Below are 27,806 nucleotides of genomic sequence, written 5' to 3'. Positions count from 1 at the left end.
GGTGAGTTCTTAGTGTCATAATTAGGGAATTTTGCTTTGTATTGTGAGTCTGCTGCAGTAAGGAGGTGCATGGAAGAAGGTGCAGAAACAAAAAGATTTATTTGAGTAGTTGCAGTGAGTCCCTATGCTTAGAATCTTTCATTCATTTTCCCTTAAGACACTCATGTATACATTATGTCTTCTAGTAAACTATATAAAGCTTGATGTCCAACACAAGAAAGATCAAGAGCAATGGGATGTGCTTTTTATTTACTCAGCAAAGGATGATTGCAACAAAGCATTGTGGGCCTCTGTAAATCTTTCCCACTGTATCCGAACTCCTTAGCTGAAAAGTACTTTAACAGGGAATATACCAAAAGGTGTCTCTGGTAATTTTGATATTCTTTGATCTTGATCATCCCAAGGTTAACCTTACTTACCCATACATACAAGGCTATACTAGTTGGTAAGATCCCCCTGAGGGAGAGCATTGCAACCCATCCAGTGTTCTTGGCTGGAGAATCCCCATGGACAGAGGAGTCTGGCAGGCTATAGTCCAGGTGTTTGCAAAGAGACAGACATGACTGAGCAACTAAGCACATACTTTTGGAATTATTTATTAGAGAATTGTTCTCCCCTTGAACATTTTTAGTTAGACTATAATATTGGAAAGTAAATAGATCACTGTCTGCCTCCATTGCATTCAAGAATCTGTTGGTTATATGGATGGCAATGATCGAGAAGTAAATTGGGCATAGGAAGAGTTTCCAAAGAGAAGTTTACCATTTTTTTAACTTGTAAATTTGTGCTCAGCTAAACAATAAAAATGTTAGAATAATTTTTTCATTATCAATTAATTAAGTGTTCCTTTTGAGAAAGAAAATAGAACTTTATAAATGGGAACTGTTTTAATACATCTGGGCCACAGATAGAAACAAGGTCATGGTGCACTCACAGCATAGCTGACAGCTCTCTTTTACCATTTTCTAATAGCATACAGTCTAGAAGAAACCTTTGCTTCCTTAAACCCTCTCCCAATACTCTCAACTCAGCTCAAAAGCTGTAGTGGAGTCTTAACACCCTCTGACTGAGGTGCCAGCTGTCCCCTATGGCCTGTCTTTTCCCTCACTGTAGCAAGTAACAATCCCAATTTATTCACCTGTAGCTGTCTTCCCAGTGGACTTTGGCTGGAAGGCATCAACATTTTCCTTAAAGACATTTCTTAGATTCAAATTACTTCCCCAACACTTAAAAGGTGAAAGAAGGATTTGTTAACTCTGTGTGTGTGTGTGTGTGTGTGTTCAGCTCAGCATGTTTGTTGGTACTTACATGTTCATTTTGATAGTTGTTAAGTATATAAGGATAAGGAAGACACTATCTCTGACCTCTAAACTGAATGATTAGTATGTTTTCATATGATAATAACAGTGAGTCTGGTTAATTTATAAATCTCTTTCCTTCATAGATTTTAATCATTTTTACCATGTTTCATCTGAAGGCAAAAGAAAATGCTTGAAAATTTGTTAACTTTGTGTAGTGTAGGGTGTGGAATTCTGATTACTAGTACCACAGAATTTATAAAGGAAATTCTTACTGCAAATGTATTTGTATGCGTGTGTGTGTCAGAGAAAGAGAGATAGGGAGTCATAATGATTCACACAGAACCACCTGATGGCAGTTCTGATGATATAGTGTGTGCCTTTCCTAAGAGAACTTCTGGAATTACTGTTAGTTCCAGCGTGTGCCCCAGGATATATCTATTTCCACAAGTCATTTTCAGTAAGATGTGAAAGTTTCTCAGTTTCATCTATGTCATGAAAACTGTAGATCTTCATCTCACACAAAGAGAATGAATCTTAATATGTTTCTTAGTTTTGCTCTTCAACAAATAACCTTGCCAAGTCTTCTTAATATTCCAAGGCAAATCAGTGGACCCTGGGATTTAAAATTTTACACTTCCAAACAGCTACAGATATTTCTTTCCACACTGGATTAGAAATGTTTGCCTTAAATCTTTTAAGATTATCAAAATGAGAAAACATTAGGCTGTCAAGAATCTGAAAATACCTTCCTTTTATACTCACTCACTCTTAGGTAGTCCTTGTCAGGATTCCTGGGTAATTATGTGCAGAAGCCATTATACAAATGACTGGTTTTATCAGTTAAGCCACATTTACTCAAAATGAATGCATAGTATTTTTTTGCTAGCGTAGAATGAGAGATTATGTATGGAAAGAAACATTTTCAGTATTTAAACAGTGCTAGTTACCCTTAACTATAACTTTCTCCAAATGATATGGTTATTATTATATAATAACAAATTAGAAGTATTAAATTATTTGAAATAATTATCTACTTTTGTCACACTAAGATTTCTGCAAACATTATTTGATTTTGTGTGTGTGTCTATATGCTATCTGGGCTGGAGACAGATAACTTGAGATGGTGCCAGGTGGGTCAGAGTAATGTCATCCTTCATGAACACGCTGGCCATGAGCTATCATAGCTGTCATTTGTCAGACTGTTCGTTTTATGTATAAAATAAATTTCTTAATGGTGTCCTTGAAGTGAGACTCAGTTTTAGTTTAGAATGTTGTATACCATTTTTTCTTTGATTTTCTTAGCACTGGTTTCTCATCAGGTCATTTCTGGAGATACTTTCTGTTTAAAATGTGTAATAGTACCTTTAGTGAAAACATGTTATCTCTTTCTAGCATATAAACATTGGTTTATCACTGCAAAGAAGATATGACTAAATAAATGTACCTACTTTTGTGTCTCATAAAAATGTACGTAAAAAAATGGAAAATTTATTATTTTACCTCTTTTGGAGGACTACTATCAATAATAGCCGGCTGAAAGTATATAGTTACTATACTTCTTTATGTTGTTGTTTAGTAGCTAAGTCATGTCTGACTCGGCGACCCCATGGATTGTATCCCGCCAGGCTCCTCTGTCCATGGGATTTCCCAGGCAGGAGTACTGGAGTAGGTTGCCATTTCCTTCTCCAGGGGATCTTCCCAACCCTGTTGTTATAAAGTAACTGATTATACTACACTCCCATAATACTGAGAAAAAAATGAATATTTTAATAAGTCAGTGAAAGGAAAACAGATCAAGTAAAAACCAAAATCTGCTTTAGTAAACATAATTTGATATAAGAAATCTTTCAGATAGGTTTGCTTTTTACCCATATTTTGAAGTCATTTATAGAATCTTGAAAAGCCAGCTTTTATTAAAAATTTATCCATTAGGAATAGTCTTGAAAAGAAATATAAAAGAAATTTAAGGTAATACCACTTCACACCCATTCAGTTCAGTTCAGTTCAGTCACTCAGTCGTGTCCGACTCTTTGCGACCCCATGAATTGCAGCACGCCAGGTCTCCCTGTCCATCACCAACTCCTGGAGTTCACTCAAACTCAGGTCCATCAAGTCGGTGATGCCATCCAGCCATCTCATCCTCGGTTGTCCCCTTCTCCTCCTGCCCCCAATCCCTCCCAGCATCAGAGTCTTTTCCAATGAGTCAACTCTTCGCATGAGGTGGCCAAAGTACTGGAGTTTCAGCTTTAGCATCATTCCTTCCAAAGAAATCCCAGGGCTGATCTCCATGGCTACTATTTTGTTTTAAGAGAGAGAAAAAATAAATCTTAGCAAGAATGTAGAGCAATTGGAACCCTTGTGCACTGTTGGTGGGGATGTAAAACGATGCGGTGGATGTGGGAAACGCTGTGAAGGTTCCTCAAAATTAAAAATAAGATTACCGTGAGGTAGCAACTCAGGTTCAAAAGAGTTGAAAACAGAGACTCAGAGAGATATTTGTACACTCGTGTTTGTAGTAGCATTATTAGAGCCAAAACGCAGAGGCACCTTAAGTGTCCATCGAGAAATGAGTGGATAAACTAAATGTGGTCTGTACATAAAGTGGAATTTTACTCTGCTTTATAAAGGCCCACCACTCATTAGTCCAGTATTCTCATAGAGAAAAGTAAGTTGTTTGCATAATATAAAGGACTATATGTTTGACTAGTTTACTATTGCTGTTAATTTTTTCTTATACTAATTCAAATAGCTCTCTCCCCAAAACTATTTGCCTTGCTTTCAGGAATAAGACATGTTCGCAAAAAGCTAAAAAGTAATAGCAACCCAAACTTTGTACTGTAAAGAACTGTTATATGTATGTGCTTATAATAATTGTTTTTGACTGAATTAGAATCATAGCAGTTTCATTCAGCAATTTCAAATTGCCACATCAAATTTTGTTTTCATTCCGATTTACGATGCACTTATATCTGAATCCTGTCCTATTGGTACTCCCCTCCTCCCCACGCCCGCAGGGATTTCCTATATAATAACCTGGTGATACTTTCATTTTTATATCTAAAATTATATACGATAGACTCTCTCATTGTTGCAATGGAGCTTCCTCCAAATACGACATTTCTTTTAAGAAACACAGGCAGCTCCAGGGATGGGAACGTGGGATAGGTATGCCTTTTTTATAAATAAAGTTTATTGTGCGCTTCTGGAGATATAAGAAAGTATAAAATATGGTCCCTGACTTCAAGGGTCTCAAGTTGGGCAAGGGAGACAGACCCACAAGTGATTTTTCATACAACATGGAAAGTGTTATGGAGCACAGAGGAAGGCGCAGGTGGTTCTTTGCAGAAAAAACTAAAGCCAGGAATTCGGCATTTTCTGCCCCTGGGTTGTTCTCTGTCCACTTTTGTGACTTAGTATTTTCTGTCTAACATTTCTGTGTATTTTTCCATTTAGAATATGTTATTTTTCTGTACTTTTGATCAGCAGTGTCAAAAGAATATGGCCTAGACTAAAACCACACAATCTTATTCAGTTTCTCTCCCCAGTTACTTCTGCGGCATCTAAAAGCTTGGCACCAAATAAAGACAATAAGCAAACTAAGGAAATGGAAAAAAAAAAATACAATTCTTCTCTAGCTTGTCCTCAGCAACAACAGTATCACTCTACCAAGTAGACAATACCTTCTTCTGCATCCATCAGAGGTATCAAGTGATCAGTATCATTGTGCAGAACTTGAACACAGAAAAGTACTGTCTAGAATGAGGGTACAAGTGTGTTTGCCTGTGTATGCACAGTGGTTTGGTAGTTGTTTCTTAAAGTTAGAATTTGTATAACCTTGGAACCTTTTCCGGAAGACGGTGATTTTCGTAATTATTTGAGTTTCAAATGTGCCTTTTCTTTAATTTTCTAAGCTATTAATACCTTGCTACTAAAGAAGCAAGAAGAAAGGAAAAGGAAATATTAATATTACTAGATATCCCCAATCCACAGATCGTAGATTTCTGTGCTAATTTATTTAGTGTTTAGCTGGTACACTGGGTGGTATATACACCTATGCCTACACACATACACCCGCCCTGCCCCCAGCATACACACACGGGTGTGTGACTAGCAGCCCTGATCCTGAGCTCAGGTTGACAATGTTCTTATTAAGAAAGCAGCAGTAACTCAGAAGAAAGGCTTGTGTGCCACTTTTTCATAGCTATGGTATGCCCTTGTGGAGAAACATTGTTTTATGTGGCCTTGTCCATGTCCTGTTGGAAACGGTCATTATCAGCAGAGCTGACTTGCACATCCTCAGTGTTTAACGTAGTACTAATGGTAGATTCGATGGCCATGAGTTTGAGCAAGCTCCGGGAGTTGGTGATGGACAGGGAAGCCTGGTGTGCTGCAGTCCATGGTTTGCAGAGTCATACATGACTGAGCAACTGAACTGAACTGAACTGAATGCTAGATTAATTTTATTTTTAATTTACCTCTAACTTCATGCTTTAAAATACTGGCTACATGCATGCTAACCTTCAGTCACATGTCATAAGGATTGCGGAACATTCCTGTGGTAGATAAAAATATGCCAAGACTGATATGCATTTCATGAAATCATTGTAATATAAAGTAAATCTAAAGTTTAAAATTAACAAAGAGCAAAACACATCATATTTAGTAACATTCATAGTTTGCATTATGACTTAGCATTATTGACTCATGGATATAGGTGAAGCTGGCTACTAGAAAACAGTAGTTTATTAAATATCAAATATCTAAAACAGGCATTTACTATACACACACACATATACCTTTTGGACTGAAATTTTCTCTCTAATGAGGAAATGAGATTTACTCTCTGTAAGGTTCTATCAATCTCAATAAAATTCTACCTCTTCACAATATGGAGGAGAAGGGAGAGTTCATCTGCATGGTTTTCTAATTATCTTCCCCTGAATAGCTTTCACTTTTTCTTGGGGATTATTTGATTTTTTTAAAACCTATTTTTTCCACCAGTTGATTAATGTTGTACATCAGTTTTTATAGCCTTCTGCTCATATTGTGATTGCAACTCTCTATGGACCCAGCAAAATGTTTAGGACAGAAAGATAAAATGCCTCCCCTTTTTTCACTATATAAAGCCATTGTATTATACAGAAAGTTAGTGGAGTATGGAGAAATCTGTTCTCTCAGATCTCTTAAATGTCAGTTGTTTTGAATAAGAGTTCTTTCACTGATGTTAATTAAAAAGAGGTCCTATCTCCCTGATGATTTACAGGGAGAAATAATAAGCAATTGTCAGTAAAGCAATTGCTTTAAAATTTGAAAAGCTTTGTCACCATCATCGTCATCACCATTATCTTGTGTTGAAGATTGGGAAGCATCGTTGGCTGTTGTATTTATATTATCCCTGACCCTCAGAGTAACCCACAGGATAAGCTTTATCTCTCTCATTTTACAATGAGAAACATGAAGCTGAGAGGAAGGTTAAATGATTTGGTCAAACTCTCATGGCTAGTCAGTAGCCGACCCAGGATTTATTCAAAATATCTGGCACAAAAATTAATGTTCCTTTGATACGACTTACTGGTGATTCCCAAGCCAGACCCAGGTCATGGACCCCCTGGATATATGCACAAACCACCCTGTCTTTGTGATGAAAGTCATAAAGTTAGAGGAAGAAAAAATTTAAAGACAGCAGTGATGTACAATTAGAGCATTTTACCTTCTCCTTCTAAGTTGGTTCAGTCTTTTTTTTTTTTCAACATGCCCTTAATTCCCTATGCCATTAATTCACTATTTCCCTATGAACTTGCTGCCATAATTAGTCCATTGTTGAATCCCTTAAATAGTTAGTAATATTCTCCTATTTTTAAGCCAAATACAATACCTTCTTTTTTTGGAGCCAAATTGTATATGTCTAAGCATTTTTCTTTTTGAGAACCTCCTCTGAAATACCGACAAGAGTAGACAGGACCCTTTGTATAACTGTAACCATCACCTCTACCACCTTGTCTTTTTATCGTGTAAACCAAATAGTTGCCTTCCTTCCTTTTTTTTTTTTAATTCTGCTGATACAACATGAGTTTCCATGTGCTTTTCTGTAAATTTGTCACGTCGATTCATTGAGTTTCCTGTCAAATCAGCTCCAGAGTAGTGAATCTAGGCTACTCTTAAGCCAGTTTTTAGTGTTTCTTGACTTACGTATTTGAACAGTTGCGTGTGTTTTGTTTTGTTTTTTTACTCTAATATCAGGACACTGCATTTATCCTCCTCATTCTTTATGTTCTTTTTGTAATGTTCGCCATCAGTTGCCATTATTCTGTATCCTGAGTTCAGGTTCTTCAAGACCAGATATTGTTCCTCCATGTTATCTAGATAACCAGCTTTTTTTTTCTTTTTTTTCCAAATTTCCATTTCTCTTAAGTTAGTCAGCAGGAAGAAATGATGAATTTACCAAGTTCTTTGGTCTTTTGCCCAGGACTTTCATAGTCACTGGAAATTGTCTATATTTCTTTTGTTTAAGTTATTCATCTCTACAAGATTCAGTAAAAGTGGTTAGTGGAGTACGATACACTTTCTAAACACACTCTCAGTCACTTCTTGGCATGTACATTTGAATGAGGTAACCTTCTAAAAAGCTTGTGCTGTCCCTATGAGTCATCATTAACCATACTGGTCCCTTTCTCTAAATGCTGTAGCATATTGCAGGGACTCTTCAGTGCTTAATACCTGTGGATTGTCATCAGTTATCACATACATCTTTAAAAGCCTTAGTTGCCTACTAAGACAAACCTTGTTTTTGCATTATGCTGCTCATTAATGTTCAGTGCTTCTTATGTATTACTCACCTCTTGAGTTTCTAGCCTTCTCATCAACTTTATTGTTAGATTCTCTTCTCCTCCCAGCTTCATTCCTACCTCTGTTTTTACTACTTTCCTCTTTCACGGTTCCTTCTTCCATTTCCCTTTCCCTATTCTCTCTCCCACCCATCACTCCCCTCCTACCAAAGAAATGTCCAGAAGTCGTGCTCTGAACCAAGAGAGCTTATACCCGGGAGAGCCCTTCTTAGATCACTCAAAGAGAAGGTGCTCCCCCACAGTGAGTGTCTACTCAGTTTTGTAACCTTCCAGCTCAGGGTAGTTTTAGATCCACACTCTGCCGGACTGTAGCTACTGGCCACGGATGGCTATTGGACATGTAAATGGGTCTAGTGTCACATGTTGAAATGATAATATTCTAGATACACTGGATGAAATAAAATATTAAAATTCGTATCCTCTGTAGTCCACCCGTAGTCCACCCCAACCCATGTCCATCAAGTTGGTGATGCCATCCAACCATCTCATCCTCTGTCGTCCCCTTCTCCTCCTGCCCTCAATCCTTCCCAGCATCAGGACCTTTTTTTCAATGTGGCTACTGGAAAACTTTAAATTACATATGTGCTTTGAATTATATTCCTACTAGACAGCAATTTTTAGACACTCTAAATTAAAAGGAAATACATAAAGAGATTCATTAGCACAAAGAAAAAGAGGAAAATGAATTATACATGAACAAATAATAAAATGCATAGCATTCTGGAGCCATTTTGGATCGACACATGTCAGTATGCCCAGAGAGCTTTGTTACATTATTGCGCAAACTGGTGGAGGTTGAACATAATCAGCCCTGATTTGTCAAGAAAGCTTAAATTATGTTTGGAATAATCCATTTTTGAATGCATAGAAGTGTTTAATATGTTTCAGAAAGAAATTCCCTCAAGAGCAGAGGAATTAAAATGCTAAATTAGCAGTTATGTTGAAAACTTGGCTATCTAGAGCGTTTTAGTCCTTGGGTTTTCCAAGAGAACTAATTTTTATGGCTGCAGCTTTTTAATAAGGCTAAGTGATAATTTTTATGTGAGGGTAGTTGATAAATTTACGGGAGCAGAATAAGCCCCTAAAAGAGTAAAAGTACCAAAATATCAAAACCACTTTTTCTTCAGAAATGTTTCTTAATATTTGATAGGAAGTGTTATATTTATATTAAAATAATTTCAAAAAGAATTTATTTTTGTTGTTTAAAATTAGTACACGAATTTGATCTCTTCATTCAAGAAGCTTTGGTATTTAATACCTGCAATCTCTGTCTTTGTTCATTTACATTTAGAAATGGTAGCAAATGTTTCTCAAAGGCAAATTCTACAGTCAAGTTGTGGATAATACGAAACTAAAACCAAAACCTAATCATGGAAAAACAAATTAATGTTTTGAGCATCATGGAAGGGTTGTATGCATGAAGTGATATTATATCACAGGTTAATCTAAGCAGCTTTCTAAACAAGGAAGCTCTGAATAACCATCTACTGAAAAGATAGTGAAATTACATGAATCTAGTTTCTGCTAAGAAATTCATAATAGCACACACAAAAGACATGGAATGTCGACACAGATTTCATTATTATTGATGTCAGTTCGGTTCAGTCGCTCAGTCATGTCTGACTCTTTGCGACCCCATGAACCACAGCACGCCAGGCCTCCCTGTCCATCACCACCTCCCGTAGTCCACCCAAACCCATGTCCATCGAGTCGGTGATGCCATCCAACCATCTCATCCTCTGTCGTCCCCTTCTCCTCCTGCCCTCAATCCCTCCCAGCATCAGGATCTTTTCAAATGAGTCAGTTCTTGGCATCAGGTGGCCAAAATATTGGAGTTTCAGCTTCAACATCAGTCCTTCCAATAAATTGTCTTATATATGTTTCTGATAGAAATGTCGCTGCCCTGTTTTGCTAAGTGTTTACAATAAAAAAGGACTGACAATAGACAATTAAACTGACACTAAGGGGTCGAGTTAATATATTCCAGATGAGAAAATCAAAATGTACAGTTGTCATGTTGTTTCTTGCCCTGTTACATAGTAGAATGTATCCCAGTAAGATAGTAATTGTAAGATGATCTGAAACTGAACATCTACTTCTATTTCTTGGGTTTTCTACTTCAAATAAAGATGTTTTTCTGATTTACATTTTGAAAAACTTGAAGCAATTTCCCAAAATAAAATGCTGTGAAATAATTTTCCCCCAAAATTGCAAATATATTCTCATTTCCTCAACTTTAAAATCTTTCATCCATACTTTTCTGAAATAATAAGCATCCTTATATGTCTCCTCAGTTGAACAAAATAAGAAAAAGTAGATAAAAGTATTCAAACAAAATCAAAATCAGTAGTTACGATGATAGTACACTGGCCCGTTACATTAACCTTAGAATAAGGAAATGAAAATGATTAAGTAAATTAAGTGAATGTGCAACTGTGTTGAATTTTTTTTAAGCTAATATTATGCTCAGGAAAGGAGCAAACTGGCCTTCCAGATATTATACCTCAATAGCTCTCGTATAGTCGTCCTTTTTTTCCTAAAACTATTTCTCATGGAGAACATTTTCTTTAATATGCCTGAAACACCTCCTAACTGAACTATGAACTCTCAGCGTCTGTCTCGGAATAGACTGTGCAAGAATCAAAGACAAATTAAGTTTTGACAATTAAATTAATAATTAAATAAGCTATTAATGGCTATATTATTTAAATAGATTGTTCTGATTTTATGGACATTTCTGAGTCTGTGATTATATAGCCGTTAAGTAGAAGCTGAATTAACATGCTGCTGCTACTATGATCATGTTCAGAAAGATTATTGGATGAAGTATTAGTCTAAGATTGAGAAGTAAGTATTTTAAAGTTTATAAACTGATTTATAGCTATGTTAGATCATATCCCTTAGTCACACATAAGACTAGCACATCAAAGATAAACTCTGCTGCATTGTGATCCATTCAGTACCTTGTCTGTACTTGACTCTTTACATTCTCACTGTCACCGTTTTATGTACGTTTCCTCTCACCATCCTCCTACAATAGTCCTGTAACTAATCTCCAGTGTCTCCAGGTCCTGATTCATTGAGCTACCAGGTTAAGTTAAGTTTTAATTAGTTTACTCCCCTGCTTTAAAAAAAAAAAAAAAGAGTGACTCCCTGTTCCTATTCCTTATAAAATCATGTTCAACTCTACAAGCTAACATTCAGGATCCTTTAAAATATAGAATAAATTTACTTTTAAATTATTATTTAATGCTCCCCATTCCACTTCATCTTCCCAACATACACTCTAAATTTGACATCAGTCACCTTTCTCCAAATATGTATTTCATTTTCCTGCACTTCTTTCCTCATACTGATAATTATCTAAATTCCAGTCCATCTTCACATGTTAAAATCTTGCCCAAAATTGTGTGGCCAAGGTTCTGTGTGTCTTCATGAAATCACCCCATATTATTCCAATTAAAAATACTGTCAAAGGACATAGATTCTAATCTGAGCTTTGCCACTACATAGTTTTAGAATATTAGGCAAATTATTTGTTTATTCTGGGTCTTAACTGAGTCATGTATAAAATAAGGATATCAAACTAATTTATCTTGCCAAGCCTGCCTTAAGATTATATTTAGAATCAACAAGTGTAAGTCAAAGATCCTTTTTTTTAACAGTAGTTCTTAACCTGTAGTAACTTCACAGACTTCAGTGAAATTCTTTGAAAACTCTAAAACTGGAGGCAAAAGTTTATCTTACAGTCTGCAAAGAATTTTCTCCCTAGGGAGAGGGTCTAAAGCTACTTTCATTAGCTTCTTAAAATGGTTCATGATGCCCAAAAGGTTAGGATCTATCATTTCCCTGATCTAAATCTTTTATTAACAGACACACTCAAGGGCTCCGTCCCTCTCTCACTGTCAATGGTAAATACCTAAAAGTTTTAAGAACACAGTGCTTAGGTCAGTTATCTTCTATTAGAGGTCCTCAGCCCCTTCCCCTTAACATACCTGACAGTGGTGCGCACGTGCGGTGCCTCCGTCAGCAGCAGTAGCGCACTGCAGCGTGCTGAGTGAGTTCCTCATCATTTACCCTGAGGACCTGACGCCACGTCCTACAGGCCTGGCACCATCCCTCGCACACTAGCTCCAATTCCATCACTGACGTCCTGCTAATTCCAAGGTTCAAGACGTGATTCAGTAGTAGTAGCTGTAGTATACTTGGCATGTTATAGATAGTAAATATTTGTTAAATGAATAAATGCATTTATTCAAAGGAGAGCTAATAAATGAATGGTATTTTAAAAGAGAGAGTTTGCATAAGAAAGATTATGCCCAGGATAAAATACCATTACTCAGGTTGCACTAAGGTTAATTAACTCTGTGAATAAGAGATTTAGTGATACTTCAGGGAAATATAAGGAAGAAAAGTAAGTTAAGCATGTGCAGCTTAAAGAAGTAAATTGTAATTGCTGCTTCCTGAAAAGAGCAAAATTGCAAAGTTATTGTGTCTTTCAGAGACTTTGTTAACAGGACAAAATATACAAAGAATAAAATACAGTCATACACAATAATTACAATGAAGGCAGGATAGTTCTTATATCATTCATGCAGTAATCACTTGTACTTCTGTGTTAACTTTAGTTTCCTTAATTTTTTACATCTAATGTAAGAGGGCAGCGGTCTGACAATCCCAAATAGGTATCTCTCCAAACTCCAGGCCCTCAGTAGGCTGATGCATTGAGAGGCCAACCATCCTGATAAGAGCAAGGACTGCAGGAAGGTAATTTTCTTTTCACAGATAACAATTTGATACCTATAAATCAAAATATGCTTTGTACATGTCTTATTATAGCTCTCAGCTCACAGGTACTGCATAAGAAACAGTCCTTGAGTGAAGAGGTCGATTTTATTAATATATATTCTTCCTATTTAAAAAAATACAAAAGCTAGAACAAGTGAGCGGTAAAGAGCTAAAAGCTGTGCAGTTAGCTCAGTTTAGGTGAATTCTCCTCACAAAAGGCAAGCATGTGATTTCTAGCTGTGAGGTGGGATTTCTAGCAGTACTGTCATATTTCTCACTAGTCAACTTCTTCTCTTTTGTTCTTTTCCCTTTCTATAGATGGCATGTTTGTATTCCAGAATTAAGAATTTTTCAGATTTTAAAAAAGATGTGACTTGGCAGTTTCTTATAAAGTTTAACATTTACTGTACATTTTAGCAGCCCCGCACTTTTAAGCATTTACTCAGGGGAAATGATGACATAGGTCCATACAAAATCCTGCCTGAATTTTTAGTAGCTTTATTCATGATCGCCAAAAGCTGGAACAACCCTTATATCTGTCAGCCAGTGAATGGATAAGCAAATTCAGGTGCATTCATATAATGTAATGCTACATAATCAAAATGGTCAAATACTGATACGTCCTTTTCCAGGGGACCGTCCTGACCCAGGGATCCAACCCACATCTCTGTGTCTCCTACATTGGCAGGAGAGTTCTTTACCATCTGAGCCACCAGGGAAGCCCTGTTTTTGGCCAGTGTGCGTTTGTAGTTATGTCCCAAATTTTAATACTTAGATTTTTAACTAACAGAAAAAATTAGTGAAAAATCTTGAGTTACATTCCAAATACAGTTGACAATAGCCTGCCAGCTTGCTCTGTCCATGGGATTTTCCAGGCAAGAATACTGGAATGGGTTGCCATTTCTTTCTGCAGGGGATCTTCCCAATCCAGGGATCAAACCTGGGTCTCCTGCACTGCCGGCAGACTCTTTACTGTCTGAGCTACCAAGGAAGCAGATACAATTGACAGAATATCAGAAACGGGTATAAATTATTTGAAACCCTGCTTGTTGTTTATTGGCTAAGTCGTGCTCTACACTTTTGCGACCCCATAGACTGTAGCCCGCAAAGCTCCTCTGTCCATGGGATTCTCCAGTCAAAAATGCTGGAGTGGGTTGCCATTTCCTTCTTCATTGGAAAACCCTGCTAAATGTCCATAAATGGGATATGTATCTAAGATGTTGCTGGGGCTAAGTGAAGACATATTACTGCATACAAAGAAACTTGTTGTTAACAATCATCTATTGACTGCATTATTTTCTTTTTTTGTAGAACCTTTGTTACGGATGTAATATTGTGGTAATGTTTAAGGACTTTTTTTTTGTTAACATATGTAATTGTTGTCATAAATATTATGATATAAGATAGTATAGTTGTATTTGGGGGGGGGGAGCTTTTATCTTTAAAAATTGATTTCAGCTGCCCTGCAGGGATTGGGACATCTCCATTTTCCTAAAAAACTGGAAAATTCTGTTCCAGCTGTACTGTTTGGACAGCACAGCTTCAAGTTTATGTTGCACAGGTTGAATGTTAGCTAATTAGAAAGATCAAAGTTGTAGAAGACAAAAGATAGAAAGGATCTCCACCAGGAAAATACTCTGTTGACACCTAAAATTTTAAAGCCCCCAATTTTCCCATGTTTAGCACAGATATGGAGTGTTTAATTTGATCACGATTTTAGACTTAACCAATTATGGACTTTGAAACCAGAATCAGAATGAGCAGGAAGATTGATAGGGTTCAGAAATAGGAAGTAGGCATTGAGAACTTTTAATACTTTGGTACTTTTTTCCCCAAAAAATTGTCCTGAAAATGTTCATGAAAGATTTCAGAGAGAGAAATAATAAATTCAATTAACAAGTAATTTAAATAAATAATTCAAAAAATAATTTGAGAGAGAGAAGTCAAGTCATTCCTAGGATCGTGTTTCTGTATGGTAGATATCAAAGATCTAGCTTAACACCTTGAGATTAGATTATTTCCTGGTGCTTCAGTGAAATTCCTTCCACAGCTACATAACTGTTTTTAAATTTTCAAATCTATTAGGGAAAACACAATGGATTATGTCACCTAAAGTGATATTTTATTTCCCCATATTGGCTGTCAGTTTAGTTATAAGAATCAGTTCATCTCTTGTATTTGTCGGCACTTTAATGAGAAAATACCTATATGAGAATGATCAATTCATGGTTTTGGCACTCAGCAACCTGAGTCCCTAAACTTGTTAATTGAGATTCTTGATTGAAGTCTTTACATAGCTCTTCTCTTGAGAAACCTAAAGCATGAGAAATTAATGCATGCTATGGGAAATGCAAAATGCATTGATCATTTTAATAGACCTGGAATACATTTCCTCCATTCCTATTCCTTTGGTCCAAAATATTAAACAAGAATGTAAAATTTACATACCTATTTTTGGGTGGGGGGGGCCCATGTTTACAAGCTCATGTGAAAGTTCACTGCTTTAAAGTAGTTTTGATGGAAATATTTGGCTTATGTTATATAAATATGTTCGGCCTATTTAAAGCTAGCTGTTGTCATTGTTTTTAAAACTATTTTATGGCTATTACTGTTTTGTTACTCTTTTCTTTTGTTTCCGTCACTTCTTCCAAAACTCAGATTTGGTTAGTTTCTGCTCACGTGTTAGCATTTTTCAGGGCTTGACAGATAGTGAATAATACTCAGTAAAGCCTTAGACAGTTCATTTAATTGCCTTGGCATCAGTTTCATTAACTGTAAATGAATATGTTGATGATCACTTAGGACAGCAATTCTGAAATTGGGGATGAGGTGACAAGAGAAAGGTGACTTTCAAATTACATCCCCTCTCATTGCATATAACAAAAGATGTTACTGATAGGCATGTATTATGTGTGGTTTCAAAGTAAAGAAAAGAAAGGTTACAATTCTTTTTTAGTGCTTTATTGCTTCTAGAATTTATGATTCTGTGTTCATAATCTTTCCATATTGTTACACCTCAACAAAAGCAAATGACTCATTTTTAGAAAACTTGGTCTGCTTTGAATCCTGTCAGTTGCTGAAGAAAGGGACAAAAACACTTTAAGATGTTGAAATTAAGATAAGTCATTAATTATGACTTCTGTTTATTGATTCAGTTTTTCTTCGTTTTTATTCACAAAGTAATTTTGCCTTCACAGTAAGTGAAAGAGAAGTTGTTTCTAACTACCTCAGAGAAATACAAAGGGGGGTTTTACTTTTATCCTTTATTTTTTAACTTTCATTTTTAACCTTTCTGACAGCACACTCTTTTTAACACAGTCACTCACATCCCTGCCCCCCACTGTGTATGTCTGTGTCTGTGCATGTGTATTTATCTTTCTATGCATCCTGTCAATACTTATACTAATAAGCCATTTTTACTAATAAAAACAGTTTAGACTTTGGAAAGTAAACTTTGTGGCTTGCTTTTTTTTTATCCCACTTATTTTATTCTAATAAAAAAAAAATTTTTTTTTAAGCCATCTATTTTATCCTTTCCTGAATGCTATTATCTTGACTATAATTGCCTGGTTTCCTTTCCGGCTGATCTATTGCTAGCCTTTATCTGGATGTGATTAAAGAATATAAATGCTCCATAAAGCACCAGAATCTCAGCCAGAATATTTTCAGATTTGCAGCTAAAATGAAATAGAACAAGGGGTTTAGCTGTTAAGGAGCTCAGATTTGTTGTCAGAGTGTGTGAGGGACTCTAAATTCATTATGCTAGTTGTTCTGCAGTGTAGCATTTGAAAAATAGCTTCCACTGTTTATGGATTGTGGTCCTCGGGCACCAGATAGTGGATGTTGGAATGTACTGCAGAAAAGCTGATTAAAGTGCTAGGATCTCTTAACTGTGAGTAGAAAGTCATTTGTAATAACTGAGTCTGACACCTTTGGGTGTACTTATATGTTTCCTTTTGAAAGTTTTGGTTTATTATCAGTTTAACCATGAGGGAATAACTCCCCCCCTACCCCAAGAAAAGTGCCTTTTGGAGAAAACATCAATAAGCTATACTAGATGAGAAGTTTATGTAAGAGGATTGATTTGAACTTTGAAGATCCCAAATTCTATGTGATTTTATTTCTTAGGTTATTGGAGTCATGCTTCACTGTGACTTTAATTTTAATAGTAGCTGCTTTCAGTTCTCAATTTCAGATTACTGTATCTCAGGAAATGTATAACTTACTCCAAAATACAAACTATGCCAGAATTTATTGTTTTCACCTCCCATTACCCCCACTTTGGGCCACTTTCCTCTCCAACAAAAAGTTCACTGGCGTGGAATATGGAAAGACTTGACTTTTACAAATCTTTAAATATACTTTGCATTCTCCTTGTTGAACTATTTCAGTATTTTCTCATTGTTTTCAAAATAAAGTTCAAACTTCTTTGAGTGCCATTCTTGTGATCTTTGTGTTTCTTCTCTGCCTAGTTTTTACTCAGTCCCCTGTAAAATGTCCTTTTTTTGAGGTTTAAAGTGGCCATTTCCTCTCTTGTTTCTTTTCCTTTGGTTGCTTCCTTCTTCCTCACCCTTCATCGTAGTATCACCTGTTCTTACTTTAAAAACCCTGCACAAGTTTTCCCTCTTCCAGGAAACATTCCTTGGACTACAATTAGCCTGCTTCTTATTTATCCCATTAGACTAGCCTTTAACCTCTTTATAGCACTCTGTAACACTCATTTCCTGCTCTCATCATTGGTTTACTTGTTTGTCTTGTTTAATAGACTCTTATTTCTTGAGTTCAGAAATGATAATGTCTTTTTCAGTTTTGAATCTGGCCTATAGGCCTTTCAAATAAATGTTTTTTGACTAAATGAGTGACTTTTATAGATAATTCCATAATTTCACTTACTTTGCTCTTGATTCTTAAGGCATTTTGAGGGTATGGGTCGAACCATTTTCTCAAAAGGATCTTAAATTGACTCACTCACTTCCATACTGCCACCTAAAATATTTAATAAGGGTAGAATTTTGTCTTTGGAAAGATTAGAGCCTTATTTGCTAGGGGATTATAATATAGATTTCAAACTGTCGATCAGTTGAAGAATCTGGGATGTAATATATGGAAATTGGAAAGGCAAACTCTTATCGTGAAGCAAGCGTTCTAGCTTATTCACATATATTGTTGAACCCATGACTTCATTGGTATATAAAATTCCCTTAGGAGAGAATAGACATTTAACAACTTTTTCCTGGTTTGAAAATTACTGCTTACAGTTCCTAGATTTTAATAAAATCTTAACCCAAGAATCAAGAGAAATGTTTAAACTAAAAAAATACTTGCTAATGAAGGGTTATAGAATTTAAACATGTGCTTAATGGTCCTGAGATGGCCTTAAAATATTTGTATCAGTATTCCACATTCTGTAGCAGAGCAAACAAAATGCAAAAAAATTCATGTTTATAAGTGATAAGATTTTTAAAAGTAATTTAAGCTTATTTTTTAATAGAATTATAACATCTTAATCTAAAATTTTATTTCTTATACATATATATATGTATACACACTTAACATTTGCCTTCATATCACTATTTGCTTAGACATTTTATATAATTATTTCTTTAATGATATAGCAAACTGAGTCAGCATATTATAGCTGAATCATGGTCCTAGCTGTTCTTTTTATTCATTCAATGAGCAAACTCTATATTATTAAAATTCCTTGTCCTTCAATTGTGCTGGCAAAGACTTGCTTTTTAGTTCTTGAATGCCCTAAGAAATATGTGTTGAAAATTCTAAAGTATATACCTATTTTCAGTCTTTGGTATGTTAAGCAATAGAATGGAAAAATATTATCCACATCTTAATAGATGAATGTCTGCTCATTCTCAGAGACCCTAGTCTCCTTTTAAAAAAATATTTTTAAGATTTATTGTTTTTAAAATTTGGTATTGAATTTGCATAAAGTGTAGATTGCAGCATGCTAGAATATTATTGTCATTTAAGAACATATTCATGGGTGTTTAGAGCACTGCCTCCAAGGGGTTCATAGCATTTGGTACATAGTTCACGTATTTCTAGTCTACAGACTTACCCTATTGAGGCAAAGGCTTCATGATCCTGATTTTTTTTTTTTCTACTGCTATAAAGCTCAGCAGTGGTAATTAATGGTTGTGTGGGGTTTGTTTTTTTGTTTTTTTTTTTTGGAAAAAAACTTTGCGTGTCATTAAAATAAAATTGAGGATTTTTGAAGACTAGTAATTTGTACCTTTAAACAGCCACATTATTTTGCTTTTGTCTCAGAATGTATTATGCTTCACAAGTATACTGTGACAGTCTGAATAGAAAAGGGGGGAGGGGACATTGTCTTCAACTGGCATGCTGTTATCAGAGGGAATGTGTTTCTGGACATGAGATTTAGCATTCATTGGTCGTCTGAAGAAAGCTATTTCATCTGAGGATTGGACAAGAAGCTGCGTCAATTTGCTGCCCGTCTCCAAGGCACTGGTGATGCTGCCTTCACAAGCTGGCTAACGTCACGGCTCCATCACCCAGCGGGGTGTGGGCTCTCTTTTTCTGTTCTTCTCTATTTAATTCTCTATTTGCTGCCTACTGCATTTCTTAATCTGTCTTCTGCCAAATGCTAACAGCATGATATTTTGCAATCATCTAGGTGAATACAAGAAAGACGAACTCCTAGAAGCTGCTAGGTAAGTGATTCCATTCATTTTAAGTGAGTATCAGGCATTTAAGAGAGAAAAGGGGGAGGGCAGGTAGAGGTCTATAAAATTAAAGCATGTTATTGTCTTGCTTGGATTTTATGCGATAATGTGGATAAGACCTTATACTAAATCTTTGTATACTTTATTTTGCATGGTTAGTGTATTAAATGAGACTGTCTTTCAATATGGTGATGATTGTAAGGTTAATTTTATTTGGAACATATCTTAAGGTACCTGCAAACCCGAGTTGCCCAGCTTTTCGGTTCATATTCTTGAAGTATTTAAATAACTATATCTGTATTTCTCTCTAGAAATTTTTCTAGCCAAGCTTGAATGAGCGGCATAAAGTAAATGTTAAAATTCTCATCCATTTTCTTTTGTTCTTGTTCATTTATAATTTAATTGATTAGCTTTTTACAACATTTTGTATGTTTAACTCCAGTGTTTTAGATCACTTATCAGACTAAAGTTTGTTTGTAATTAAGAACATGACTTTATGCAGATAAACAAAGCAAATAATAATGTAGAAAGCTCCCTTATCTAAGATATACCACTATATGATGATTAACAGGAATTAATTACAAGTATATTGATTGAATTGAATTAAGTGTAGCAAAAGACATTCATTCAGAACCATATAAAAGAAATCAAGTCATATGATTTTCCATTCTGTTGTGAAAAATATCCATAAATATTCATAAGAAGCACTATAATTTTATAGGAATTGACTTACTACCTTTTTGTAGGAGTGGTAATGAAGAAAAACTAATGGCTTTACTGACTCCTCTAAATGTGAATTGCCATGCAAGTGATGGGCGAAAGGTAAGTCATTTCAGATATAGTATTCCCCTTCAATGATTCTTTTTTGCTTTGCCGTTAAAATTTTTGAAGTTGGCATATATATGTGTGTGTGTATACTTATATATACACATACATATATATATATGGCTGCATTTCACTGGCATCTTTTCACTGTAAATGAAATGCTGTCGTATCTGTTATTGGCAGTTGTGACATATTCATAGAGCTGGTGAAGCAAGGATTTTAAGCCCTTTCTCTTAAATGTCAGACACTGAAAGTTATTTGTTAAATGGAACTGCAGCTTTTTCAGTGATTACGATTAGAACAACATATATTATTTTCTGTGTGTGATTATGAAAATTAAAATTTTTTGTTTATGTCCTAATTACCCATCTTTGTTAGGATATATGTATTTTTTGTTTCTTTCTGGCAGAGGAAAATTTGTTTGCTAGATAACCAATACTTTTTCAAGCTGAGAAAATGCAAATGATTTTTCAGGTCTGTTGTAACAGCCCTGCTTTTTTTCCCCCCATTGGCTAAGTTTTCGTCATTATATATTGAAAGAAAGTAGATTAGAGCAGTGAAAAATATCTATATTAATACACACTTATCATAAGGTAATATATGAAATGTGCAGTTGGTATCTTCATTCTCTGCTTAGTATTCTTGCTGAATTTAGACTGAAAATGTAACCCTTTATGTCCTTTGGTATTTAACTGCAAAGTTTTGCAGTGGTTTACCTAAAAGTACTTTGTACTATAAAGTCTTTTTTAAAATGATGGTTAATTTTTTAATGTTAAACGATAGCTTTTATATTTTTAAAACCTAAAACAATTTTAAAGTAATCTGTAGACACTGAAGAAAATTATCTTGTACCTGATATTTAAATAATTAACTGCTTTGGAATTATTTATATCAAAAATATGCTATGGATGGTATCAGAAAGATGGTACCCCCTTAGAAATAATGAGCTGTTTTGCAGTTAAAAAAACCATTTTTCTCTGAGTGATAATTTTATAGATGAAAATTCTTCAGCTTTCCTTGACACCTCCACACTGTTATCCCTATTCTAATGAAATTCATATAATAGTGGCATTGAATTGAATCCTTCTGAATATATGTTGTTTTTGAAGATGGCTTGAATATTATTTCATGTGGCCTAACATTTATCCATCTAACGTGTCTCCATTTATCTCTGAATAAATAAAGAGAGACTTCTGCTTTCTTGGGAAGTTAACTATTTATAAATTAAGCTATAAATTAGCAAAGATTTATTCAGTACTATGAGTGACTTTGGGGAGATGTTTTCAAATGATAGCTGCTCATTTTCCCTTCAGTTTTGAAGTTGCTTTGGAAATTTTAACTTTATTGAGTTACTTTGAGTTCCAGCTTTTGTTTGTATCCTCCTAGTGGATAGGTGACTTTTATCACTACGCACAAAAAGGCCATCTTGTCTGTAAGTGCAGCTATATCTTTAGACAGAATTCTCTGAGAACCCAGTCTGCTTCAGTTTCTCACAGCCATTTTAATATTACAAAATTTATGTGAGATTACTGTAACAGGAGTTAGTTTCTATCCCAGCCTTATTTCTCCCTTCCTCACCCTTATACCTTGACAACCCCATTTCTGGCTCAGTAAATCATGATAATTAAGGAGCATGAACTCTGATAACTAACATTACCTCTTCTTTCTGCCTCGACCCTACACAAATAGGTAGAACTTCTTTATTTTTCCTTGTCCCCAAATGAGGATACCCTTTCCTTATTCCTGTAGCTGAAACTAATATAGTCCTCATTTAAATTCCTATGGTTCTTTTTCTGTATTACTCTGTGGCATTTACCACAGAGTTCTTGAATTGTAGTTATTCATTCATTTCTTTTTCTTCTACTCGTCTGTTAGCTCTCTTTTGTACCGGACCATGCCTGGCACTTTGCATGTAAGAAGCTTAGGCTATGAATATGTTCCCCGATGAACATAATTTTATCCTTCGAGTGAAAAAAAAAAAATCTGTACTCTTTGCCATGTAGGAATTTAACTCAGAAGTATATGAATGGGAAATTGTATATTTTCTGTTATTATATATTATTACTAGTATTATTTTATTAATTTATTTTTGAGTAATTGTAACACAGAGGAGAATTATATATCGTAATAGGTAGAACATTTTAAATGTCTCAGATATTATTATTATACTGAAGGTCTCGTAACATATAAATAATGCAATAATTTTCCAAAATGTGCTCCTATACTTTTTTAGATTATCAATTTTCTCAAATTAGCTAGAAAAAGAAAATTAGACTTAAGCATTTATTGGGTTTTGGTGCTATGCATAAAACATAAAAAATCATCCAATATTGTTCATCGATATGCAAAATGCAAATAAAATTTCATGATTAAAATGGAATAATGTGCATATTTAGATATTACCCTTATTTATGGCACAGAGCAGTTCTTATTAGATGTACCACTTTCACTGAAGCCAGAGAATGGTAGATAATCTAGGTGCTGAGGGAGGCTGGGAAAATATCCTTTAGTTATGAAAATCTCTTTGTTTTTTTGCTGTTGATGTCAAGAGAATGTGTAAGCAAATCTAGCTGCTAAATTACAAGTCTACCTGATATATTCAGTATTTTTCCAGGCCATTTAATTCGTTTGTTTATCTAGAATTAAGGAAGTCAGATGGTATATTAACAAGAAGACACAGATGCTTTACATATATAGTAAGGTATATGAAGTTTCATTTCTTGACTTTGCATTTTAGAGCACAATGCAGAATCGAATTCATTTTTAACAGGTTTTTAAATGACTGTCTTAATGCTTACCTGAATCTTTGGTTGGTTCTGGTTTTACTATGATTCCTGGTTTGTAAATTTTAAAAGCCCATGGAAATGTCAATTTTGAAATGTTTGTAGAAAAGAAATGATCCTTATACACAACTAGTAGGTGGAGAAATTGCCAAGTTATATGTGGGGGTTTTAGACTTTAGTATTCCTTTTTCAAGTAGTATGTGGGCTTATACAATGACAGTGTAAATTTTAAAGTCTCCTAATTCTATACTGTGACTTGATGATTATCTAATTAGGTAATAATCTGAGTGGTTAAGATTTTTATTTCCGACAGACATTTGGTTTTCTAACCTGTAGAGTCTGAAAATAGTGAATAAGGTTTTAAGCAGTTTGTATTGTTATATTTCGTTTTATTTTACATGTGAATCAAAGCAGAGCTTGGCTCCTCTAAAAATTTCCAGTTGTTGTTGTTGTTTTCTCTAAAAAGCAAAGGCAAAAAAGTTTTTAGTAATGTTTTGTTTTAAAATGCTATTTTCATTTAATTATACGTGTATTCTAATGCTGGCCATTTTAGAAACATAGGGCATTGATAGAGTTAAACATAGCATTCCAGTTTCCTATTTTGAATTGTAGTGACCAGGCCCTTAAAACAGATTGCTTCCCTTCTATAATTCTTGTATTTTTGAACTTATATTTCTTGTCCTTTAATCTCCCTTTACAGCATTTTCTGTCAAGATCAGATGTTTTATTAGCAGTTATCCAAATTACTAATTCTAGTCTTGTTTGATATGTAAATTTAAGATGGTGATCAACTCATTTTTCAATATTAATTTTTATAAGGATTTTACAATGCATGAAAAATATTTGAATACATCTCAAATTATTCCAACACTCAACCCTTTTCAGAATTCTTTTAGGTCTCTTTGTGTCCCTTTCCTGATTGCCTTTATCCCCTTCCAAAATAAATGTCCTAAATTTATCCCCTCCTTATAACAAGGAATAGGTTGGAGTTTGACATTACTGTATGTATTCCGAAATATGTATCTTTGCATGCATTTTCTATGCCTACCATTTCTGTAACTTTACATCACTAAATATTGAAAGTAAGTAAAGTTTGGTTGGAATTTTTATTTTCATTATTTTCAGTGTAATTTCTGGTGGTTCCTCTCTGCTCCTTTTGTTCATTCAGTCAACACTCAGTACATACCGTGTATAGGTCACTATGCTAATGTCATGGGAGCTAACTGTATATTTAATAGTATTGGTTCAGTCGGAGTTCAAAATTGATAGAATGATTAAGATACTATCCTGGACATTGAAGCCAAGGCCTAAAAATGTGATTCCTTTTGCTGTGATACCGTTATACAATGTAGATTTGAGGTGAGGTATTTTTTCCTAGCTCTTTTATTTTGAAGGCATTAGTATTTAGACATGTATGCTCTTCTGTAAGAAACCACAAATTTAGATGAAAGACAACTGGAGAAGCATGTTTTAAATTCAGAAAGATTACTGAAAGAGTTTCTTTAAATGTCAGATTTCTACTGTGTAAATGTTTGCTTTCATAAAATAGTTAATAATGAATAAGACTCTGGAAATGGAGAAAGTAAAGTGTTTAAAAACTATTTTTTAATGGAGATCAATCAGAAATAAAGTAGAGTTTAGTACCATCCCTCAAAAATACCATAAAAAACTGTGTGATAGAGTTGAAAGAGCAAATAGGCTTTGAGGCCAGACAGATGGATCCTGTTCTCTGCTTGTCTGCTCTCTAAGCGTGTGGCTGTGCACTGCAGCTTCCAGTGTATTCTTTACCAAATGGGGATAATGATTCCTGTTCCACAAGACATTTGAGAGGATTAAATGAAATTATGTGATTAATATAACCCACAATAGAACCTCAGTAAATTAGATCCCCACTCCTTTGATACATTGTTAAAGCTTTTGAAAATATTTATAATGGACATATACACAGTCTTGGGGCTTCCCAGGTGACACCATGGTAAAGAATCCACCTGCCATTGCAGGAGACGCAGGGGATGCAGGTTCGATCCCTGGGTTGAGAAGATTCCCTGGAGAAGGAAATGGCAACCCGCTCCAGTATTCTTGCCTGGGAAATCCCATGGACAGAGGAGCCTGGGGGACTATAGTCCATGAGGTCACAAAGAATCGGAGATGATTGAGTGACTGAGCATGCACATACATACTTCTGAGTACTTTAACAGTCCCTAGTTCTCCAGTACTCTTGCCTGGAAAATCCCATGGGCGGAGGAGCCTGGTGGGCTGCAGTCCATGGGGTCGCTAAGAGTCAGACACGACTGAGCGACTTCACTTTCACTTTTCACTTTCATGCATTGGAGAAGGAAATGGCAACCCACTCCAGTGTTCTTTCCTGGAGAATCCCAAGGACGGGGAAGCCTGGTGGGCTGCCGTCTATGGGGTCGCACAGCATCAGACAGGACTGAAGTGACTTAGCAGTAGCAGTAGCAGTTCTCCACTTAAATTGTATATTATCCAAGCTCAGTCCTAGGTGGCGTTTGGATAAAATGTAAGTTACCAGGTAATCTGTAACACATTCAGTTGAATTAATTGTCTTGAAACTTGGTCTTTGTTCCCTGCCCACCCCATATTACATGTAATAAATAAATTTATTTTTGCAGATTATAAATTGAGAAATGTGTTCATAAGACACATATGCCCATTTTAAGAATATATTTATTAAAAATTAATATCTGGCTGAAAAATAATACCATGATGTTCATTTGAATTCCATTTTAAGCACATCCAGTGAGGTACAAAGGATAAATAGGATTAGTGCAATGTTTTTTGTATTCATACTTAAATTTTAGGATTATATGAATTTGTCATATTCTCATACAGTATTCTTGGTGAACAGCTTTCTCCTTCAGTGTAAGTCTTCTCTAAATATCATGTTGGGATGGATATTAACAATCCTCACATTGTTACTTTGAAGATCCCTCAGTGAACCAGGCCTCTCATTATTTATGATCTTGACTGGTCCTTTGCCACACAACCTGTGAACAACGACTGGGACGCTTTGAAGAATAAAGTTGAAGTGATGCTATGCCAGGTTTGGGACTAGCCCATGGAACTGGCCTGGTAGCTGCAGTTTCTTGCTCTTGGAATACTCTTTCTTGGAACCCAGATGCCACACTGTGAGGAAGCACAAGCAGCTGTGTGGAGAAGTTCATGTGGAAAACGAAGAACTGAGGCCTCTAGCCAAAAACCCCCACCAAGCTTGGTTAACCATCTGAATGACTCCTTTTTTCTTTTTCTTTATGTTTCTTTCTTTTTTTTTTTTAATTTATTTATTTTAATTGGAGGCTAATTACTTTAGAGTATTGTGGTGGGTTTTGCCATACATTCACATGAATCAGCCATGGGTGTACATGTGTTCCCCATCCCATCCCTCAGGGTCATCCCAGTGCACCAGCCCTGAGCACCCTGTCTCATGCATCAAACCTAGACTGGAGATCTGTTGCACATATGATAATATACATGTTTCAATGCTATTCTCTCAAGTCATCCCACCCTCTGAATGACTTTTAACTCTCCACGTGTCCTAGACTTTTAGCTTCAGTTGAGTGTCCAGTCTAGCCTCCAGGTGACACTAACCATCCTAACACCTAGTTCATACCACACAGAGCAGAAGAACCACCCAAGTAACCTACCATTTTGGGGGTAGTGTGTTATGTACTAGTAGCTAACTGAAATACCCTATGCGAAAATACAGCTCAGTGCCTATTGTATAACTCAGTACATATTATCTATTGGGCAAGAAAGTTTGTGTCTTTTATCAGGTGGATTACTGAAAATGGTTCTTTCTTAGCTACTTGAAAGAACAAGTGAACATTTTTAAATAAATCACCAAACATTTATTTCTTTTGATATGCTCACTTATTTTATATCTTACAATTTAAGATACTTTCCCCTCAGAATGCAAAAAAAAAAAAAAAAACACACACACAAAATTTATGCACATCTTTTTGGTCATGACATTGCAGGAAAAAGCAGAACATTGAAGCTAAAAGACCAAGTTTTAAGTTAAAATTATTACTAACTGTGTGATCGTGGCAAGTTTTATTATATCTCTTGAGTTCTCAATCTTTTAGCTTAAGAAATGACGGGTTTGGGCCTCATGAACTCAGATTTACCTTTCAGCTCTAACATCTTAAGATTTTTATGTGTTTTGTTGTTTTTCATCAGGGTTAATAATACAGAATTGGATTGTATAAGAGTCAGTAAGAGTCAGTAGTGTTATATGAGACAAAACACACCTGATATCTAGAATAAAGTTTACATACAGCATTTTTCACCTTTAAGAAAGTCTTAGTGTTATCTGAGGACACATGTGTAGATCCCTGTGGCTTTTAGTGGCCTTTATCATCCTCCTCTGTTCTTGCCAAATCTTGGTTTAGAAAAGGTCAGAGCATTTTTTTAATTTCCAGCTTTTCTGGCTCATAGTTTAGATGTTGCTTGGGATTATAGGAAGGTCAAAGTGCAGTTAAGTCTGCATGAGGGAACTCTTCAAATACTTAAATTATGTATCTAATCAAATCACTTCTT

General features: G+C 35.3%; 1 protein-coding gene across 2 annotated transcripts in view; it reads left to right on the top strand.

Annotated features, from left to right (window-relative positions):
- TNKS (tankyrase) overlaps positions 1-27,806 on the top strand; it is a 161,233-nt gene that overhangs the window by 62,162 nt on the left and 71,265 nt on the right. For both annotated transcript variants that reach the window (XM_025278992.3, XM_006060715.4), the window contains exons 4-5: positions 19,590-19,626; positions 20,385-20,460. In XM_025278992.3, coding sequence (XP_025134777.1) covers positions 19,590-19,626; positions 20,385-20,460 — 113 coding nt within the window. The remainder of the gene's footprint in view (positions 1-19,589; positions 19,627-20,384; positions 20,461-27,806) is intronic.

This window comes from Bubalus bubalis, chromosome 1 (genome assembly GCF_019923935.1).
Source record: "Bubalus bubalis isolate 160015118507 breed Murrah chromosome 1, NDDB_SH_1, whole genome shotgun sequence".
NCBI lineage: Eukaryota > Metazoa > Chordata > Mammalia > Artiodactyla > Bovidae > Bubalus > Bubalus bubalis.
This window is presented reverse-complemented; position numbering and strand designations above follow the sequence as displayed.